Below are 19,007 nucleotides of genomic sequence, written 5' to 3'. Positions count from 1 at the left end.
GAAGGCTGCCTTTGGGACCATCCCTTAGGGATGGCCAGGATCAGGGTGACAGCTTCCTCTGAGAATGTGGGTGGTGATTAAAGTCCAGAGAGATTGAGAAATTTTTTTCTAGATTTTCCTTTGTACTGGGAACGTTGGACCCTAACAGGACTCTAAGTTTATCAACTGATTTGTTGACAAACAAAGTGACATGGTCCGGCTCAGAGTTTGAACCCCTCCCACGAATGCACACGTCCACCCAGCAAGGGGAGAAGAAGCAGGCTTCCGCTCACCCGCAAAGTGTTCCGAGCCGCTGGCTTAGAGCATCCCTCCTTCGGTTATGAGTTTTTATTTGCCTCTCCTGGGGACACAGAGCTGGATCCCACTGCAGAAGGAACACTTCACTTCCTGGCCTTTTGGATCTGCCTGGATGCTACCGCCTTCGTGGACTGGTACATCTGCCTTATGAGCACTCCGTCTGACCTACCTGAGCATCTACCTGAGTGTGGGCTGTGCCCTGGGCAGCACCTGGCACGGAAGAGCTCCTGGCTCCATGTTTGCTGAGCGAACATGGAAAGGGAAGCACATCTTCCCTTTCCAGGCCCACCGGCCAGCCCTGCTCGGTTGCCTCCCATCCCACAGATGACTATACCACACACATGTGAATAAACCAAAACCCGCCTGGGTTTGGTCTCTAAATTCTCTGATGACCCCAGCTTAGAAAAAACTGAGTGCTGTGAGTTGCAGTTTTTGGCATTGGTTACTCATAGCCTTAAACGATTTTGAACTTATTTTATATTTTGTTTGGTTAGAGCCCTGAAGACGTCTTAGAGTTCGTTGTGCTCCTTAGCATCAGGGCCAGGCCGGGCAAGCAGGCGCAGGAGCTGGGCCTGGGAATATAGGCAAACTGATCCAGAAACCTGAGGAGGGAGGCTGGGCTGCAGGGGCAGACGTCTTCAGGACTTGGTCTGCAGAATCGCTGAGCTAGGCTGGGGGTGATGGCCTGAGGGGTGATGGCCGTTGGTGCTGGGCTTTTGGGCCATTAAACGTAGTCTATTTGACAGGGTTGGAATTCCTTCTCCTCCATTTACTAGTTCTGTGACCTTCAGCCAGTGGCTTAATCTCTCTGAGCCTCAGTTTCCTCATCTGTGAAATGGTGACAACAGCATCTCCCCTGAAGAGTGACCTTCAATCAGACAGTACATTAAAAATGATTAGTGCTGTTCCTGGCAAATAGTAGATGCTCAATAAACAGAGCTATTATCTTTATAGCCTAAGCAGCAGTCTTAGTTACTGATCCTGGTGGTTTCATTTGGGGGAGTGTCAGCCCTGTGCTCTGCCAGCCAATGACTCCATAGGTCACCCTGCCTCTTAGCACTTTCTCCAAATCAAAACACCTTGCCTCAAACACAGCAGATGCAGGGACTGGTCTGGGCGCTCTCTGCCCAAGAGAAGCTTTGCAGATCTGCCTCTCTCTTTGGTGATGCTGGGAAGCTGGGGGTCGGGAGGCAGGCCGAGGGCAGGTAGCCACTCAGGGCAGGCCGATCACTCGTGTAGCAGCGGCCAGCCGACCGAGGCTCAGCTCATCTGGGCAGTTTGGCTGCTCCACAAGCCTCTCGTCCTCTTCCTGAGACAGTGGGCTAGCCTGGGCATGTCCTTGTCTTGGTGACGGCAGAGGGCAAGAGGGCAGGCCCAGTTGCTCATCATGTCCACTCAGCCAAGGCAAGTCCCGTGGCCAAAGTCAAAGTCAAGGGGCAGGAAATACACACCAACTCTCTTGGGAGTCCTGCAGGACAAGGGTATGTTAATTGGGGCCATGGGTGTAGTCTACTACAGTGTGGGAGGAACTGATTTTCTTTAATAAACACAAAATTTTATTTTCTTTATTTTCACCATGGGGATTTATTCCATGTGATTGTGAGAAACATAAACTTGGAAAGCATAACAAAAGCTTTATTTAATTTAGGTAATAAAATAAAGGGCTTATTCCTGGTAACTCTTCTGTCCTTTCAGACTTGTCAGCTAACAAGGTCGATGGTAGGGGTGGGGGGTGTCTGGAATTGTACCTGCGACACACACACGGGCACCTTCCCCGTAGCTCTCTGGCTGCCCAAGCAGCAAGCCCCTTCTTGCCGTTGACGCTGTTATTGTTGCTTCTTCCACTTGGGAGCGCTGTTGACTTTGATGGGAGCTGGACCCATCTATATTTTACTAGTTCTGTAAAGCGTCACTGGCCGTGGAAAGCTGAGTTAACTAGCTCTGAGCTTCCCATTTATTTCAGATACGTAACTGTGCTTCTCATATGTCAATGCCCCAGGTTCTGCCCAGCTAGCCAGTACTTCTGGTTGTGTCTGTGGGTTTCCATGATGCCATGAGCTTTTGGCTCCAGAACTCAGAGATGCTATACAGGAACCTCAGGTTCCTGGTCTTCGTCATGCTTCCTTCCACTGGGCCTGGGGTATGGAGTACGGGGAGAAGGGGCCTGAGAGATGAGGAAATGCTAACCTCCTTGCAAACAACCTAACCTTTTTGTGCCTTAGTTTCTTTATCTGCAAACTAGGGATGCTGTCTTACAGAGTTGCCATGAGAATTATATGACATAATTCATTGAGAGCTTAGAACAGTATCTGGCAAATAAACACCCAATTAACACGTGTCATTCAGTGTCCCTGGAGTTCTCTGGTACGTGTGGACACAGCTAACATATGAACCCAAAGATCCAGGATGGAGGAGTGTGGCTGAGGAAGGAGCCTCTAGGTCAGAGGTCCCCACCCCGCAGGCCACCGGTCCGTGGCCTGTTAGGAACCGGGCTGCACAGCAGGAGGTGAGTGGCGGGCGATCGAGCGAAGCTTCATCTGTATTTGCAGCCGCTCCCCATCGCTCACGTCACCGCCTGAGCTCCGCCTCCTGTCAGATCAGCGGCGGCGTTAGATTCTCATAGGAGCTCGAACCCTGCTGTGAACTGCGCAACCGAGGGATCTAGGCTGCGCGCTCCTTATGAGAATCTAACGCCTGATGATCCGAGGTGGAGCTGAGGCAGTGATGCTAGGGGAGCGGCTGCAAATACAGATTGTCATTAGCTGAGGGGTTTGACTGCACAGAGACCATAACAAATCAAGTGTTTGCAGACTCATATCAAAACCCTATCAGTGAGCGGCAAGTGAAAACAAGCTCAGGGCTCCCACTGACTCTGCATTATGGGGAGTTGTATAGTTATTTCATTATATATTACAAGGTAATACTAATAGAAATAAAGTGCACAATAAATGTAATGCACTTGGATCATCCTGAAACCATCCCCCCAGCCCCGGTCCATGGAAAAATTGTCTTCCACGAAACTGGTCCCTGGTGCCAAAAAGGTTGGGGACCGCTGATCTAGGGGGCTTGGGCCCGAGGAAAAGGTGACCCTGCCTCATGTTTTTTCCCATTCTGACTGCAATGCCAAGTCCACTCTGAGGTTGGAAGGAGGTCATGCTAAGAGGCAAGGATGCAAAGAAGGGACCCCTAGATTTTTATCGGAGAGCTGGGACCGGAGACCCATGATCCACGGTGTAGAGCTGATGGGAGAACAGTGTCTGCTCAGTGCCAGGCGTCCCAAGCATTAGCTCTTTTACTCCCCCAGTGACTGCCACGTGGTCCTCATTTCCCTCCTACAGAGGGAAGAACCAAGACCCAGAGGCAGGCCCAAGGTCTGCAGGACTCTTCCCGGTAAACCAAATTGGAGTTTTGCATGTTGAAGGTATCAAGTCAAAAGCCCTTTGGATGGTCTGCTGCAGGAAGTCCATATGTCCATGAGAAACGTATGGACTTTCCCTTTTACCCTCTGTTTCCCCATCAAGGTAGTGAGCCCCAGACTAATGGCATGTTCCCAGCATCCCCACTTTATCCCAGGCCACTTGGTCCCACAGGGTGAAGAGGACAACTCACAGATGCCATGTGTTCCATTAGCTTTTCCAATGGTCCTGAAATGAGCCTCAGCTTTGGGAGCTACAGAGTCCACAGGATACATGGTATATCTTGGCAAGCAGCCAATACACCAGGAGGAGGCAGTGTGGTTACTTTTGTTGCCTGGCACCTCCTGGCTCAACTGATGACAGTGAGGTTTGTGAGGGTAGTTGAGGTCATGGCTGTTGCCCCAACAGGACAAAGTCTGTCGTTCCATTTTGAGGTCACAGTCTGAACTCCTGACCTTAGCCAGCTCTTCCCAGATGTGTGACCCAAGCCACCAGGGGGATTGAGTCTATCTTGGGTCAGGCCCACTGCTCCTGTGGGATAAACAACTCAAGCACCCACCACCTTCCTGAGGCTGAGTCACTTGTAATCACCATCTCTCCTTGGAAAGGGCAGCATGTGGTCAATATTATTCTGGACGCAGGCTCTCTGACCCAATCCCTCCTGGCCCACACTCCGGCCCATAAGGATTTCTGGCATCACTGGAAAACAGCATGGCAAATGTGACAGTGGCTGGTGTGGTCAAGTGTCCCTTGGCTGGTTGGCTTTCTTGGGATGACTGTCTTCAAGCTGTGAAATATGTGACTCCAGTTTTGTTTCATTTCCTTGCTTAGCAGGGTGAATATAGTGTCTATGGAAAAGCAGCTTATCTTTGTCATCATCCCAGCATTGATATTTATCGAGCACTTGCATGATGGCTGTGCTAGGGCTGCCGGGGTAAATAAACGCCGACTGTGGGATGCAGAGCCTGGTGCAGAGGGCGCGTGAGGAAACAGGCGACCAGAAGACCCTGGGGAAGGAGTTTTAACAGGGACAATCCCAGGGCGGGCTGGGGAGGGCCGCCAGCCCAGCCTCCCCAGAGGAAACAACAACTAAGCTTATCTGGAAGGATGCGTAGGAGGTCATCCAGTGAAAAGGTGAGGGAGCTGCGTGTCCAGGAGAGTAGAAGCAAGAGGTGATGGGTTCAGGCTGTTGAAAAGGGCTGGAGCAGGGAGTGGAAAGGGATGAGATTGCAGAGACAGGCAGAAGCCGGCTAGCCACGTGAAGGAGGTTGGCTTTCCCCTGGGAGCACTGGGGAGACAAGGAAGGATTCTCCGCAGGAGAGAGGCAAGACCAGATTTGCATTTCAGGTGGCTCCTCAGGCTGCATTTCATTAGATCTGGGCAAGTGATCAGGCGAGACAGCGTTCCGGGTGCTGGCCTGGGCAGCTGGAGGCTGGTGATGCCACTTCCTGGCAGAGGATTGGGGCTCAGTTCAGGGTAGATTCTTTTTTTTTTTTTTTTGGCCACACTGCAGGGCTTGCAGGATCTCAGTTCCCTGACCAGGGATTGAACCCAGGGCCACGGCAGTGAAAGCCCAGACTCCTAGCCACTAGACCACCAGGGAACTCCCTCAGAGTAGATTCTGTGTTTAGACTGTGGGCACACTGAGACTGGGGCATGCATGACCCTAACCAGAAGTTTTGCTGAGTTGACTTTCCAGACATGCCAGGACTCTCTCTCCCTTTTCTCCAGCAGTTATTTATTGAGCACCTACTATATGCTAGGCACTGTTTTAGACACTCACCCAAAGAGGTGTCATTTAGGCAGCCAGATGTAGCCTCAAATGCCTCCTTGCTAAGATCTACCCGCAAACTGAAAACAGGAATTAATGTTTTGAGCCGGTCATCAGACAGAGCTTACAGTTTGTCAAATTGGCAGACACATAGTGACCTGAGGAAACTGTCCCAAAGGGAGAGATATGATAAGACTGATTCATTTACGCTTTAGGGATGCTTACACTGGAATCATCCATGTTGCAGATGAAGAAAAATGTCAGTATTAACGCCTGGATTTTTTGTTTGTATTTTTTCTTGAGGTTATGCATTTCACAAATTCAGAAAAAGTTCCCTGAGAATTTGAAGAACAAGGCCATTCAAAGCGGGGAGGCAGGTGAGTTCTTGTCACCAATGGATTCGTCAGAACGTTGCTGACCTCAGGGGTAGCTTATGGTCTTTATGGAAGGAAACTAGACCAGAGGCCTGGTCACTAGTCTGTAAGTTCTGTTCCTGCCCACTGCACAGTGTCCCACGTGTAAGAGGTGACTGTAAATATTCCCCAAATGCACAATGGATGAAACTGCTTGGCAAACACATTTTCATATGCTAATGGCCATGATAAATACAGACCTGCCGATGTTAATAAATAGGCTTTGGATTGGAAGACTAAGCAGAAGCCCATCCAGCCCAGGGCAGCTGTTCTGTGGCCCTCTGGGCTTTAATCAATTATGACTTGGATGTCCACATCTGCACTCATCCAGGGAGACTTATCTGAGGTAGGATGAGGAGTCAGACCGGGTCTGTCCAGCTGGGAAAGGCTCGCTGAGCCCCACGAGGAGCCTGGACAGGTCAGCTTCTTGATGGTGCTTTTTCGGATAAACCCCACCCCACGGTGTGGCTGTCTAAGGTCAGAGCCAGCCTCCTTCCCCGGCAGAGGCTAATTGATTTCTTCTCGCCAGTCAGCTCTGGTTGATGGTGGGAGCTGGGGGTGGGGGGTGGGGGGTGAGGGGTGGGTGGGATGGGGGTGTGTGAGAAGTAGTGTGAGGCCGCCTCCGGGCTCAGGAGAAAGAGTTCCAGATCAGTTGTGATGTCTGCCCTGCATTGCCATCCTGAAAGCGGAAGGGGGCGCGGGGGACCCACTTTATCCGCAATTCTGCTCCCTTGCCTAAAATCACCATTACGGGGCAAGATTCCTTTTAATCCACATAGCCAGGCTGTCACCTGAGGTGACCGGAGATTTGAGATGAAAACCCAGGTTCTCAACTCCCAGCACCAAACAATATCATAAAGTTGGTGAATAACAATAATAATAACAGGAGAGGAAACAGGTACCCAAAGTCATGCAGTCAAAATAATAGCAAAGCCAAGAAATACGTAGATGGGGCTCGTGAACCTCAAGGTCCTGTCCGGCGCTGGGATTTAGGGTTTGGGGGGAATCACCCTGAGCATGGCTCCCTTCCCCCCAGCTCTGTGCTAATTCAGGGGTCCAGCCTGCAGAGCCCCCCTTGCCCATAGCCTCTCATGTCTCACCTGGCCAGGCATCCTTGGATCCTCCATCTACCCTCCTATTCAAGTCTCTTCTTTTTTTCTTATCATCTATGCCACCCCGGGTGAGACGCCCCAGCATAAAGCCCTTTACAGTTTGCAAGTGACCCTCCTCACACTGTAATCCCATTTCATGCCTGTGAGCTGGGCTTTCTGATGATCTCCATTCCCTCGAGAAATGCAATGCTGATGAGAACTCCGCTCCCTGGTGATGGGGTTTTTTCTATGACATTCAGGTGGGTAATAATTAGACACTAACAGCCCAGTATTTTTCAAAAGGGGACCAGGTAGCAATTTTGCTCCCCAGAGGACACTTGGCAAAGTCTGGAGACATTTTGGGTTGTCACAACTCCTGGGTGGGGCGGGTGATACTGGCCTCCAGTGGGTGGAGGCCAGGGATGCTGCTAAACGTCCTACAGCACAGGACAGACCCCTCCACAGAGAATTACCTGGCTCCAAATATGAACAGTGCCGAGGCTAAGAAACACTGCAATGGGGGAGGCAAGGTGAGGCCCCCTCCAAGAGTGTCACAGCCAGCGTCCCTGCCCCACGAAGCTTTTTCCAGTCCCCAAGTTGGAGGGCAGCTTGTGTGCCTCTGTTCGTCGGCAGCTCTGGTGGACGTTTACTGCTTTCTAAGTTACCTTGTGCCCATCGGATCCGTTTGGGAGCCAGGAAGCTCCCCATGGCTGTCACTTTGTTCCTAGCGAAGCCGCCTGCCCCCTTGTTTGCTCGATAACGGGATGGACAGAGAGTACGTGGGAAAAAGAGTGAAAGCATCTTCAGGTCGGGGGGTCGTTAAAATGTTTGCTCAGCATCCTTTCCTCTCCTCAGGTGTGATTCTCCAATGTCTTGGCTTCAGATGGGAACTCCATCCACCCCAGCTTTTTCAGTCCGAGACCTTGACCAACTTTTACATGATTGCCCTGGCCCGGGGCAACGCAAACCCTGAGAAGCTTCTGCAAGGTACGTTCTCACCCAGAGCAGGACCCCCAAGGGCTCTCTGGTTAGAGAGGCCCCAGCTTGGCATTCGGTTATCTGTTTGGGGACCACGGTCACTCTGGCAGTTAAGACCAAGGCTCATGGTGTGATCTCATTACAGGATTAACCTCAGTCTGCTCGGCTATAAAATGGGATAATGGTTCTTATTGTGTTTCATTGTGGAGGAGGTAACAGGTGTGAAGTTCTAGAACAACACCTGGCACATAGTTAGTGGTCAGTAAATGTCAGTTCTGTTCTCATAATAACCCATTCTTGTCCACCAGCTATGATGGAGGCCCTCCCTACTTCTTTGAGAAGAGAAAGGGGGTTGTGTTGAGTCTTCTGATGGGCTTTCTAGAAAGAAGGCATAGTTCTGACATCTGTGGCTTGTTTGGCTCTAAGTGTGCTGGTTGGAGGTTTACAAGTGTACATCAATTTCATTTTTTCTTTTCCTTTTCTTTCTCTTTTCTTAACGCCACCTCATACCCAAAAGTATTTAGGTCACGTCTTTCTTCTTCTCTTTTTTTGAATCTTAATAATCCCCAGCTGCCCCTTATCTGTCCCGTAAGTTCCTCTCCTGCAGCCTTGCCAACTTCTTCTCAGGTAATATAGATTGGCATCACCTCCAGACAGCTCATAAGCAGGTGCCATGGAACATTCAAGGTCTCCCAAGCAGCCAGCATGCCAGTCAGGATGGGATTACATTTCCAGGACGTGGCAGTAAAGCTCTGATATTCTGGAGCCAGACAGGCTGCCGGAGCCCCCAGTCGGAAGACAGAGCCTGGCTGCCTGCCGGCATCTTCCCGGCCACAGAGCCTCTGACTCAGCTCTTCCCGGCCAAGCTGGGAGCCAAGAGCAGGCCGTGGCATCCCCCTAGAACTGTAACAGGCTTCACACTTATGATCTTCCTGAGCCTTTGTCCCAGTGTCTTCAAACGTGGGACCGAGCTCTTTCTCCCATGGCCCCTGTGCCCAGATCACAGCTCTTCCTGGGCAACCAGTGAAAGGCCACTGGGGTCCAGACCGTGAGTGCAATGAAAATCAAGAGAATATGGAAGGGAAAAATGGAGTTGTCATGTTTTTAGTAAGTCTAGAATGGTCCCACTTAGATTTGGCCCTACTAAAACAGCTGCTCTAACCCAAGCCCCCTGCTAGAGGCTGGGCCCGGCTGGGGGACATCGGGTCACGTGCAGGGATGAAACCTCAGTGCCTGGGTTGTCACAGCTTCCCAGGGTCTCCCCTGCAACACCACCAACTGTGTCAGACCCTGGGACTCGTGTCTCCCAGGCTTTCAGTGGGTACAGTCCCAGCCCTTCATGTGCCTTTGATGATGGTTTCTAGACGCATCTCACAGTTACTGCTTTTCTGTTCCTGAGGACATGAGCGTCATTCTCCTGGAGTGAGCAGCAGAGAAAGTTTCTGACCAAGCCCTGGAGTGGTGGGTGCTGAGGAGACCCAGCTCCCCTGGAGCAACCCTGTGCTGGCCACACGGGGCTGTCCCAGCCACTCACGGTCATGTTCATTCCACCCAGAGTCCAGGATCGGCTGTACCATAGCAGCATGTGTTTATTCTCTAGGAGGATCCAAAAGCAAACGACCCTCTTTTACTAAAAACAAACCACTTTGGTTTGGGGGCACCTCAGAAGCATATGATCAAATTATCACTTTCCTATCAGATTGTGAAGTTTTACTTACAGAAACTGTCTTCCACGCACTCTGACCTAGCTGATAATATTCCTTCCTCCCTTCAAGAGCTGTTCAGTACTTAACTTGTGCCAGGCATTGTGCTAGGAACTTAATGTCGGGGGGTGGGGGACAGACAAGCCCACCTGAAGTGACGATAAAGCGTGAGAAATCGTGTGATACAGAATGATCCTAACGATGCCTCCTGAATGCCCGCTACGTGTCAGGCACTTGCCAGCATCCTCTTGTTTCCTGCCCCCAGTGGGGGTGTGTGACAGAATGGAGCGGGCAGAGGGGAGGCTGTGCAGAGATCCAGGGGAGGAAAGTGAGCCAGAGCCGGAACAGGGCCTGGCACTTAGTAGGTGCTCAATAAACACTGGCTGGATGAGAGCCTGAACAGGGCCAGGTGCCAAGAACGCGGTGAGGGAAGGCTCGATGGTCTTGTTTGCCTGAGGGAAGTGGACCTTTGTTCTCTTTTTTCTGCATTCTTTGTAGCTGCAAATTGTGACCTACTTTGGGCTCCTGACTCATGTCACTTGCATGACCTGGCACCCTGAGCTCACTGGCCATGGAATCCATTCATCCATCGATTGGGCCAATACTTATTGAGCACCAGTGTGTGCAAGACTGTGCGGGGCCTGAGGTGGGATGGCAGGTTCACCGTCCAGTGTGCCTGCCCAGCCAATCGTAAACAAACAGATACTCGGTGTATTGGCAGGTGGTTGGTCCAGGAGGGAATATAAAGCCAGTATCGGGGGAGGTGGTGGTGTGGAGCTCCCTTCCATAGCAGAGGGTCAGGCGGGCCCCTGATGGTGAAGAGAGGGAGCTCCACAAATCTCCTGGGCAACAAACCACGAAGAGGCAGGTTTGGGACCTGGTGAACTGGAGACTAGTGGGAGGGTCTTGGGGCCGCTGGAGGGGCTCTGGCTTCGTGCCAAAGGCATGGGACGCCGCTGGAGACCCGAGGGCACCGTGTGTCGTACCTCACATTTCAGAGTAACTCTGAGTGGATAGTGGAGGCTGGAGGTGATGCAGGGTGCCCCTTCCCTTCCTCCTGGAAGCCCTCTGTGGCGGGGGGTCCTTTATTTGGAGCTCCGTGGGGCAAAGTCTCAGGAGCCGCTGGGAGAACGCCTTGGTCCCACACTCATCCTTCAGCTGATGGTCCTTGCGCTCTTGCCTGGTGCCAGGTCTGAGCTAGGTGCTCAGGGCACAGAGATGATGGAGGTCCACCCCTGGCCCTCTCGCTGCTCACAGCCTAATGAGAGGAAGGGGGGAGGGGGAGAGAGAGGGGGAGGGGGGTCTGTATCAGTGTGAGCATCAGTGTCCCAGTCTTAACAGTCACAGTGGCTGTGTCAGATCATCGGGGAAGCTGGCCCAGGGGGACACGGGAACTCTCTGTACTATTTTTGCAACTTCTTGTGAGTCTTCAACTATTTCAAAATAAATAATCATTTCAACAATGCATCCACTATACCAACAAGCAAACAAAAATGAACAAAATACAGCAAGATCCACGCCAAGATCAAGGCTGCGTGAGTAGTTGTGGGGCCGCACGCTGTACCTGCACAGGTCACTGTGGCTGTCACACCTGTGCGTCCTCATCCTGTTCCCTTCGCTAGCTCAGCTGCCCAGGAAGATTAAAGAACAACGCCCTGTAAAGAAGACGATCGTTTCCTTGAAGATCAATGACCCTCTGGTCACCGAAGCTGGTAACGTGCACCTGTCCTCGTATTCTGAGAGTGTCGTTGAACAAACTGCCTCTCAGATTTGAAAAACAAACAAAACACCCCAAACTGGAGGCACACAGTGTTCAGTGCCTCCTTGTTAAAAATAGCCAAGCAGGGCTTCCCTGGTGGCGCAGGGGTTGAGAGTCTGCCTGCCGATGCAGGGGACACGGGTTCGTGCCCCGGTCCGGGAAGATCCCACATGCTGCGGAGCGGCTGGGCCCGTGAGCCATGGCCGCTGAGCCTGCGCATCCGGAGCCCGTGCTCCGCAACGGGAGAGGCCACAACAGTGAGAGGCCCGCGTACCGCAAAAAAAAAAAAAAAAAAAAAAAAAAAATAGCCAAGCAGCGCAGGGCGGAGGGGAAGGAGGCTGGCACAAGGTGGGGAAATAAAAGAAGGGGGAATTCTGCTAAAGAGAGGCCCCCGTCCTTGTACAGAGGAGTGAGGAATGCAGAGGAGGGAGGAAGAGGCGGGCCACCCAGACAGACCCAGGGAAGGTGTCACTGCTTTCCTGGGCGCAGATGCCCAGGGAAGCCCTCAGGCCCACGCTTGTCCGTAGGCAACGCTGACCCACCCCTTCCCACCAGGGCCCCTCCCTGGCTGGCTGCTGGCAGCAGAGACCTCGCCCAGGGGCCTCCCTTGGGCTCAGCCCCTCCCCATCCCATCCCGGCCACCTAGACACACCTGTTAACAGGTGTTAACGCACCATGCTGTCACGTGCCATCAGGAAATTCTCCACATAATAATTATCCACACCAGTTGTCCTCGGAGCCCAAGGGACTGCGCTACAGCGCTGCAGGGGATCAGGTAGAACTCGGAATAAGCTGAGTCCACGGACTAGCAAATGTATCCCCGCTCGTCCCAGGAGTCCTTAACCTTTCTGAAGATCCCAGACCCTGAGGAAAACCCGCTGTAATGATGTCATCTCCAGAGAACACAAAACACACCTCATGCACACAGCACTGTGCACACCTTGGGGTAGCCACCTCCCCGCACAGGCCACAGACCCCAGGTTAGGAGAGAACCCCTGAGGCACGGGCTCAGGACAGGCTCACAGGAGATTCTTTCACAGAAGCTCCATGTTCTTTAGCTTCATCCTCAACTCCTTCGGGGGGCTGGGAGCCCAGGCAGCATCTGCGCCCAGGTCAGAGCCGTTGCGTTTTGTCTAATGCATCCCCGACCCCCAGCTCAGGGACCCTCATCCAGCGGGGAGGGCGCCTGTGCGTGAGGGATGCGGGGCTGCAGAGCCCCATGCTGGCCCTCAGTGCTGCCTCCCCAGCCCTCGCCGTGGCCCTGAAGAGTCTCTACCTGCGCGAGGTAAAGGTGAGCGTGGACGACCTGCTGGGCGTGCTGGCTGTAGCCCACATTCTTCAGTTCCGCAGCCTGTTCCAAAGGTAAGGAACCGTGGCAAGGCGCGGCCAGGGCCAGCCCCAGGTGGGATCCAAAGGGGCCCTCCCGGCCCAGCTCGTGGAGCATCCCTCTTCCGTGGGCTGGGACATCTGGGGATTCTTTGCATAGAACACAAGTTTGAGTCGGCCATTAATGCTTATGGAAGGTAAATGAACCAAATGGAAAAGCCCTGATGGGATTAATTCTTCTAGAATATTTTGTCCCTTCTCTTGGGCTTTTTCAGGGATGTGTGCTTACTGCACTCACGTCCTGAACACAGAGGTGGTATCTGATCGCTCTTCGAGTTCCAAATTCCTGATGCAATTCAACAGAGAGGAGATTTAGGGCAGGGATGCTCTGCCTGACTTGTTTCACCACCCTAAGCCTCAGTTTCTTCATTTGAGGGAATGAATGAATGAATGAATAAATGAATGAACGAACATCCCATCTTAGCCCAGAGGGGACATCAGCTGCTCTGTAAAAGGCAGGGTCAGGATCTCTTCCAGGGACCTTGCCGGTTTCAACTCACTTTCTACAGAATCCATACAGCCACATTCAATCCCAGAGATTTTTTTGAGTTGGTGCCTCATTCCTGGGGGCACCTGAAATGACTCGGGCCAGATCCTCAATCTGGGGCATCTCGAAGCCTCGTTGGGGATGCAGATGCCCCGTGAACCCAGGGACGCAGGCTTTCAGAGGCCTGGACGTGGCCACAGAAGACACGTGGAGGGGACCAGTCTTGAAAAGGCACTCCAGTGTGTCGGCCTGGCCAGACTATGGGGTGGGTGGCTGGCTGTGAGAGATGGGAGGCCCGCCGTCACAGGCAGGGACAGGTCGTGTAGAGTCTCGGGGAGAACCAAGGAGTCTGGCCTTGACCCTGCAGGTGATGGGGTAAAGTCTGGGTTTTCTGAGAACCCCCACTCCCCTCCCATGTGTGTCACGTGACTTCAACTCCACATAACCTTGTGACTGATCATCACCACTAAATCACAGCTTCTGCGCGCACGCATTTCTGAGCGGCTATGTCCTGGTGCTGTGCTGGAAGATAACTCTGGCCCCAAACCTGGAAGGCCACCTTCCCTCTTGGAGTGGGGCATCTGGCCACCTTCTGTCTGTGAGCCTCAGCTGCCCTACGGGAGGCCCAGATTCAAAGCCCCATCTTCCTTCCGGAACCATAGCCCTGGCTTATCTGGGGTGGAACCAAGAATGGCAGATTCTTCATTTCCTTCCTCCTTCACATGCCTTGTCTTGAATGCCGGAGCAGGGAGGGCTCTGGGTACTGAGCCAAGCCTGTCATTCCACTGATGAACAAACCTAGGCTCGCCTGGGGCTGATGGGCCCTGCCCGAGATTCTACAGATAATTGTGGTGGGGCTGGAATCTGAGGCGGGAGCTGGTGGGGCTGGAATCCGAGGCCGGAGCCAGGCGGGTCTGGCACACAGCTGGGCTGGGTCTCGCCTGCCTTTGAGAGGCTGATGGTACAGTTGGCAGGGGTGTGGCAGTGCAAGCCACACCCCTGCCAACTGTGTGGCAGTGTGTGGGCGTGCGTGTGCACGCGCGCGCACGCGCACGCGTGAACAGAAATGCCCCGGGTCACTCTGATAGCATCACAAATCCAGGTGCTGGATGGGATCCCAAAGGTCATCTTGGCTGAACCCCCAGCCACTGCAAAATCACCCAGATGGCTGCTTGAGTCTGAATCACGCACACTTGAGGCCGCCCATCTCTAGGGGATGAAGTGTGTGCGTGCGGGTTACACAGGGTGCAACGATAAATTTAATAATGTTCTTTCTTGATATTGGCAAAGTCTTCACTTCAAAATGCAACTGAGTAAAAGCTATTCTTCAGGGGTGTGGGTGTTGGTGGTAATGAGCTCCCCAGCTCTCTGCTGACCTGGCTTAATTGAAGAATACATTTTAGAATATGTGCAAGACTTACCAGATATCCTTGAAGCCTTTGTCCAAGAGCAACATGTATCTCAACTGAGTTTGGGATAACCATTGAGTAATAATGAGTTCAAGATTTTGCTTCTGTATGAGAGCTCAGTAGCTATTCTCTGGTGCCCTGTTTGATGACACGAACATGCCTTAAGAAAATTGCGCTGGAGACTAATCTCAGCTGTGACAGGTGAGTCACTGAAACTCTAACCCAGCATATCCACCCCACCACACACCCTGCCCACCCCAGCTCATCTCCTAGTCCTGCTCCCCCTCACTGTACTGCATCTGGGATCTCCTTGATGTTCCTTCAAAGTACGGCCCCTGTCCCTGCTTCAGGGCCTTTGCACATCCTGTTTCCTCTTGGAATGCTGGTCTCCCAATTCCTGGTCTGAACAGTTCTTTGTTCTCCTCCTTCAAGGTTTAAATGTCACTTTTCTGATCATCCCCCCACCAGGTCAGATTCCCCCTTTTTCACATTCCTATGGCACCTTGTTCTTTGACTTTTTAACCCTGAACACAACTGTAATAATGTGGTTACATGTCTAAATGTTTATTTAACATGTGTTGGGCCCACTGGCTTTATTCTTTGTAACCCAAGGGCCTCGCAGGGTGCCTGGCACATAGTACGTGCTCAGTAAATAGATCTTTGATGAGTAAGTGAAGCAAGTAAATGAGGCCTGGTCGTGAAAAGGACGGAGATTTTCATCAGAAACTTGCTTTTTGTCTTTCTTTTTTTTTTTTTTTTTGCGGTACGCGGGCCTCCCACTGCTGTGGCCTCTCCCGTTGTGGAGCACAGGCTCCGGACGCGCAGGCTCAGCGGCCATGGCTCACGGGCCCAGCCGCTCCGCGGCATGTGGGATCTTCTCGGACCGGGGCACGAACCCGTGTCCCCTGCATTGGCAGGCGGACTCTCAACCACTGCGCCACCAGAGAAGCCCAGAAACTTGCTTTTTGAATCTACTCTCGTACAGAGAGGAACAGGACTGGGAGCCCCTCTACAGCTCCGCAATGGTCTGTACAGGAAGAAAATACCTCCAGCAGGGGGACAAACAAATGGTCACCCTGGCTAAAATTAAAACTCAGTAAGGCACCTTTAGGTGCTTAATCCCTAAACAGTAATACTTCTCCCTGGTGCCAAGGCTACGTTGTTTCCTTCAGAAGGATTTGACCTTAGGCCTCACCTCCCTCAGCCCAGAGCTCTTTGCAACAAGCCTTGCTGGTCTTGTCCTCCAGCCAAATGTCCACATCCCTAAAATAAGGCTCTTTTCCTTCCCTTCCCTGAAAGGTCTCTGCTGCCGGCGCGGAGTTGAGGTAAAACCTCTGGGGCTGCCCACTTCCCTAAAAGCAGCCTGGGGGCCTCCAGGAACAGCAGTTGTCTCTCTGCAGGTGTGTGACCACGATGATGAACGGACTCAGGCCGGGCACCATCAAGAACTTCTACCTGGCCGGCTGCAAGGTGAGAGCAACCTGGACAGGGCACGTGGCACCTGGGGGGTCCTCAGGAGCACCCAGACTCTGGGATTTCAGGCCCAGCTCCAAAAAATCTGATGGCACCAACCTAACAGTGCCAAGTGAACAATCTTTAAAAATCATTTTATGTTTAAAAGAATATTTTAGCACTCCAAAAAGTAGAAAAGCTTTAATCTGGGGGGTGAGGGGGTGGGGAGGGGAAAGTCAGCGTTTCTTGCCAAAACAGCAGACAACATTCCAGGACATTCTTGGCGGGGTTGAGGGAAATTTGTCGCCCCCTGGGCTCAGTCAGGGTGTCAGGGTTGGCAGTAAATGACGTAATCTAACACTCTCATTATCAGAGGAGAAAACTGAGACCCAAGTTGGGGGGAGCGTCTGTGATCAGTCACAGCCCTCAGTTCAGAGATTTCAGCTTGCAAGCCCTGTGGTCAAACCACTTACCTAGCTGTGTGACCTCAGGCAAGAGCAGGAATTTTGGAGCCTCAGTTTTTCCCTCGGTAAAATAGGAATAATAATGAAGCGACCTCCTAGGGTAGCAGTGAGGATTGATTTGAATCAACCTAGTGCAGTGCCTTGAGCATAGCAGACACTCAGATAACGTGGGTTATCTGCTGCAGTTTATGTTTTGAAGAAGCGCTTTGAGCAGGGCTGCAGCACGGCCTTCCCGAGAGCACGCGTGTAGCATCGTCGCCTTCCAGCAGAGGGCGCTGCGAGTTCAGGGACTCCTTTCTCCATGCGCTTTTCTTGCCTTCGCAGTACAAAGAAGAGCCGCTCACCACTGCCTGCGAGAAGTGGATGGAGATGAACTTGGTCCCTCTGGTGGGGACACAGATCCACCTCCGGGAACTCCCGCAGGAGCTGCTGCACAAAGTGCTGAGGTCCCCCAGGTGAGAGCTGGCTCCCGGCGAGCTGCCCCTAGGATGGGGGGAGGCAGGTGTTAGGGGGGCCTGCACCCACACCCCTGCTGGACATGCCCAGTGTGCAGTGCCTTCTCCATCCCAAATGTCCGTCCCTCCTGGACAGCCTGGCCTCGGGGGGGCCCAAACGTGGGTACTGTGCTCGGGCATGGGGAGGGGTGCTATTCATCAGAGTAGGGACCCTCGGGGCTCCCGCTGTCTCATTACCCACCTGGTAATTAATTAATTGCCTACATAACTTTTTAAGACTCTGTCAATATTAAGACACATTCATTGTGGAAAATTTGGAAACCAGGGAAAAGGGAAAAAGGAAAAAGCTCTCACCCCGAAATCAGTTTCTATCTCCAGCCCTGAACAGCTCTAGACTCAGACATTCCACTGCCGGTGTGACCTTTTTGACAAGTAAGGCTAAAACCCAACTCGCGGTGCCCTGGCCTTTACTGCACGCCCCGCCCTTTACTGCACCCCCCACCCAGTGTTCCTTGATGAGCTGCTCAAGCCCCTGGGGGACCACTTCATCCTCCCGCACAAGTGCAACTCATCTCTGTGGGCCTCTGCGTGGGCACCAGCCAGAGGCCAACCTTCCAGGCCTCTCATCTGGACCAGCACAGGGACCTCTAACTCAGGGTCTTCCAGTCGCATCTTTAACCCAGGGGGCTTTGGCTCTGCCGATCCGGCTGCTCTGTTGTTACCCATGTGGCAACCACAGGGCTTTCCTTAGACTCCGGCCAGTGCCTGGCCTTTTAGGTTATTTCCAGTATTTCATTGATATAAATAGTACCTTCATGACATCCTTCAACGTACATTTATTTTCATCTCATATTATTTTCCCACAGTGAATTCCTAAAAGTGAAATTACTAAGCCAAAAGGACTTTGTTTTTATTAGTATTTAAAAAAATATTCTATTTGAAAATAATTTCAAACAAATTAGATAACAAGAAAAGTACAAAGAATATCTCAGTACCCTTTACCCTGCTTCGTTCAGTCTCTGTCCTGTTTGCTTTATCATTTGCATCTGTGTGTGTATCTATTAACAGACATTTTTTAACCCTTTGAGGGCAAGTTGCATATATCATGTTCCCTTACCCCTGAATGCTTCAATGTATATTTCCTAGTAAAGAGAATTTTTCTGTTATAATCCCAATGAGGTTAACAACTTCAGGAAATTTGACATGGAGGTGATACCTTACACAATGTGATGCATTGCCTCAACACCATCCTTTATAGCATCTTTTTTCCTCCATTGCAGGATCAGGTTAGGAACACGTATTGCATTTAATTGTTGTGTCTTTGGGGGACTTTTTAAAAGGTTCTTGATACCCACTGCCAAGTTACCAAGATGGTATTCCCTTTGGGTGAATTACAAAACTGAAGACAAAATTCTACGAAAAATTGTGATGGTATATTAGGAAATAAATGTTTCCTCATGCATGTGTGGTGGAAAGCGTTCCGATTTCAAGAATTAGACCTGTAAGGGTTTGTTCTCCTGTTGGTTTGAATTGACTCAGTAGCTTGCAATGCCCTCAGACTTACAGGGAAGTGAGGTTGGTAGAACAACGTTCTGGGTTCTGGTGTTGAGGGATACCTCGAATGTCTGTATTATCTACGAAGACCTCAGGAACTTGGGCCCCAAGAGCAATGCTAGGCCCTGGCAGGGGGGAGCCGGGGGCTCCCAGGGTCATTTTGCCCTGCTCCCCATGGCTTTTCCACAAGTGCATGCGCCCCACCCTTCATGGAGCAAAGGTTGTGCAACCCTTGAAGAAAAGATAAACATGACAGCCCTTAGACTTTTCATGACACTGTCCCTCCCTTGGAAAGACTGAGCTGTCTCACGCCGGTAACATTTAACCAAGGAAGGGAAAAAGAATGTCTGACCACAACCAGAATGTTAGCGA

At 51.8% G+C, this 19,007-nt stretch overlaps 1 protein-coding gene across 1 annotated transcript in view; it reads left to right on the top strand.

Moving 5' to 3' along the window:
• BTBD16 (BTB domain containing 16) overlaps positions 1-19,007 on the top strand; it is a gene marked incomplete at its 5' end in the record, with an annotated part of 51,160 nt that overhangs the window by 8,840 nt on the left and 23,313 nt on the right. Inside the window, 7 exons of the mRNA XM_081246031.1 lie at positions 5,788-5,861; positions 7,844-8,042; positions 8,574-8,593; positions 11,292-11,381; positions 12,676-12,790; positions 16,111-16,180; positions 16,951-17,081. Coding sequence (XP_081102157.1) covers positions 5,788-5,861; positions 7,844-8,042; positions 8,574-8,593; positions 11,292-11,381; positions 12,676-12,790; positions 16,111-16,180; positions 16,951-17,081 — 699 coding nt within the window. The remainder of the gene's footprint in view (positions 1-5,787; positions 5,862-7,843; positions 8,043-8,573; positions 8,594-11,291; positions 11,382-12,675; positions 12,791-16,110; positions 16,181-16,950; positions 17,082-19,007) is intronic.

This window comes from Mesoplodon bidens, assembly GCF_964165515.1.
Source record: "Mesoplodon bidens genome assembly, chromosome: 1".
Lineage (NCBI taxonomy): Eukaryota > Metazoa > Chordata > Mammalia > Artiodactyla > Ziphiidae > Mesoplodon > Mesoplodon bidens.
The sequence above is the reverse complement of the archived record's forward strand: the minus strand, read 5'-3'. Positions and strand labels throughout refer to the sequence as shown.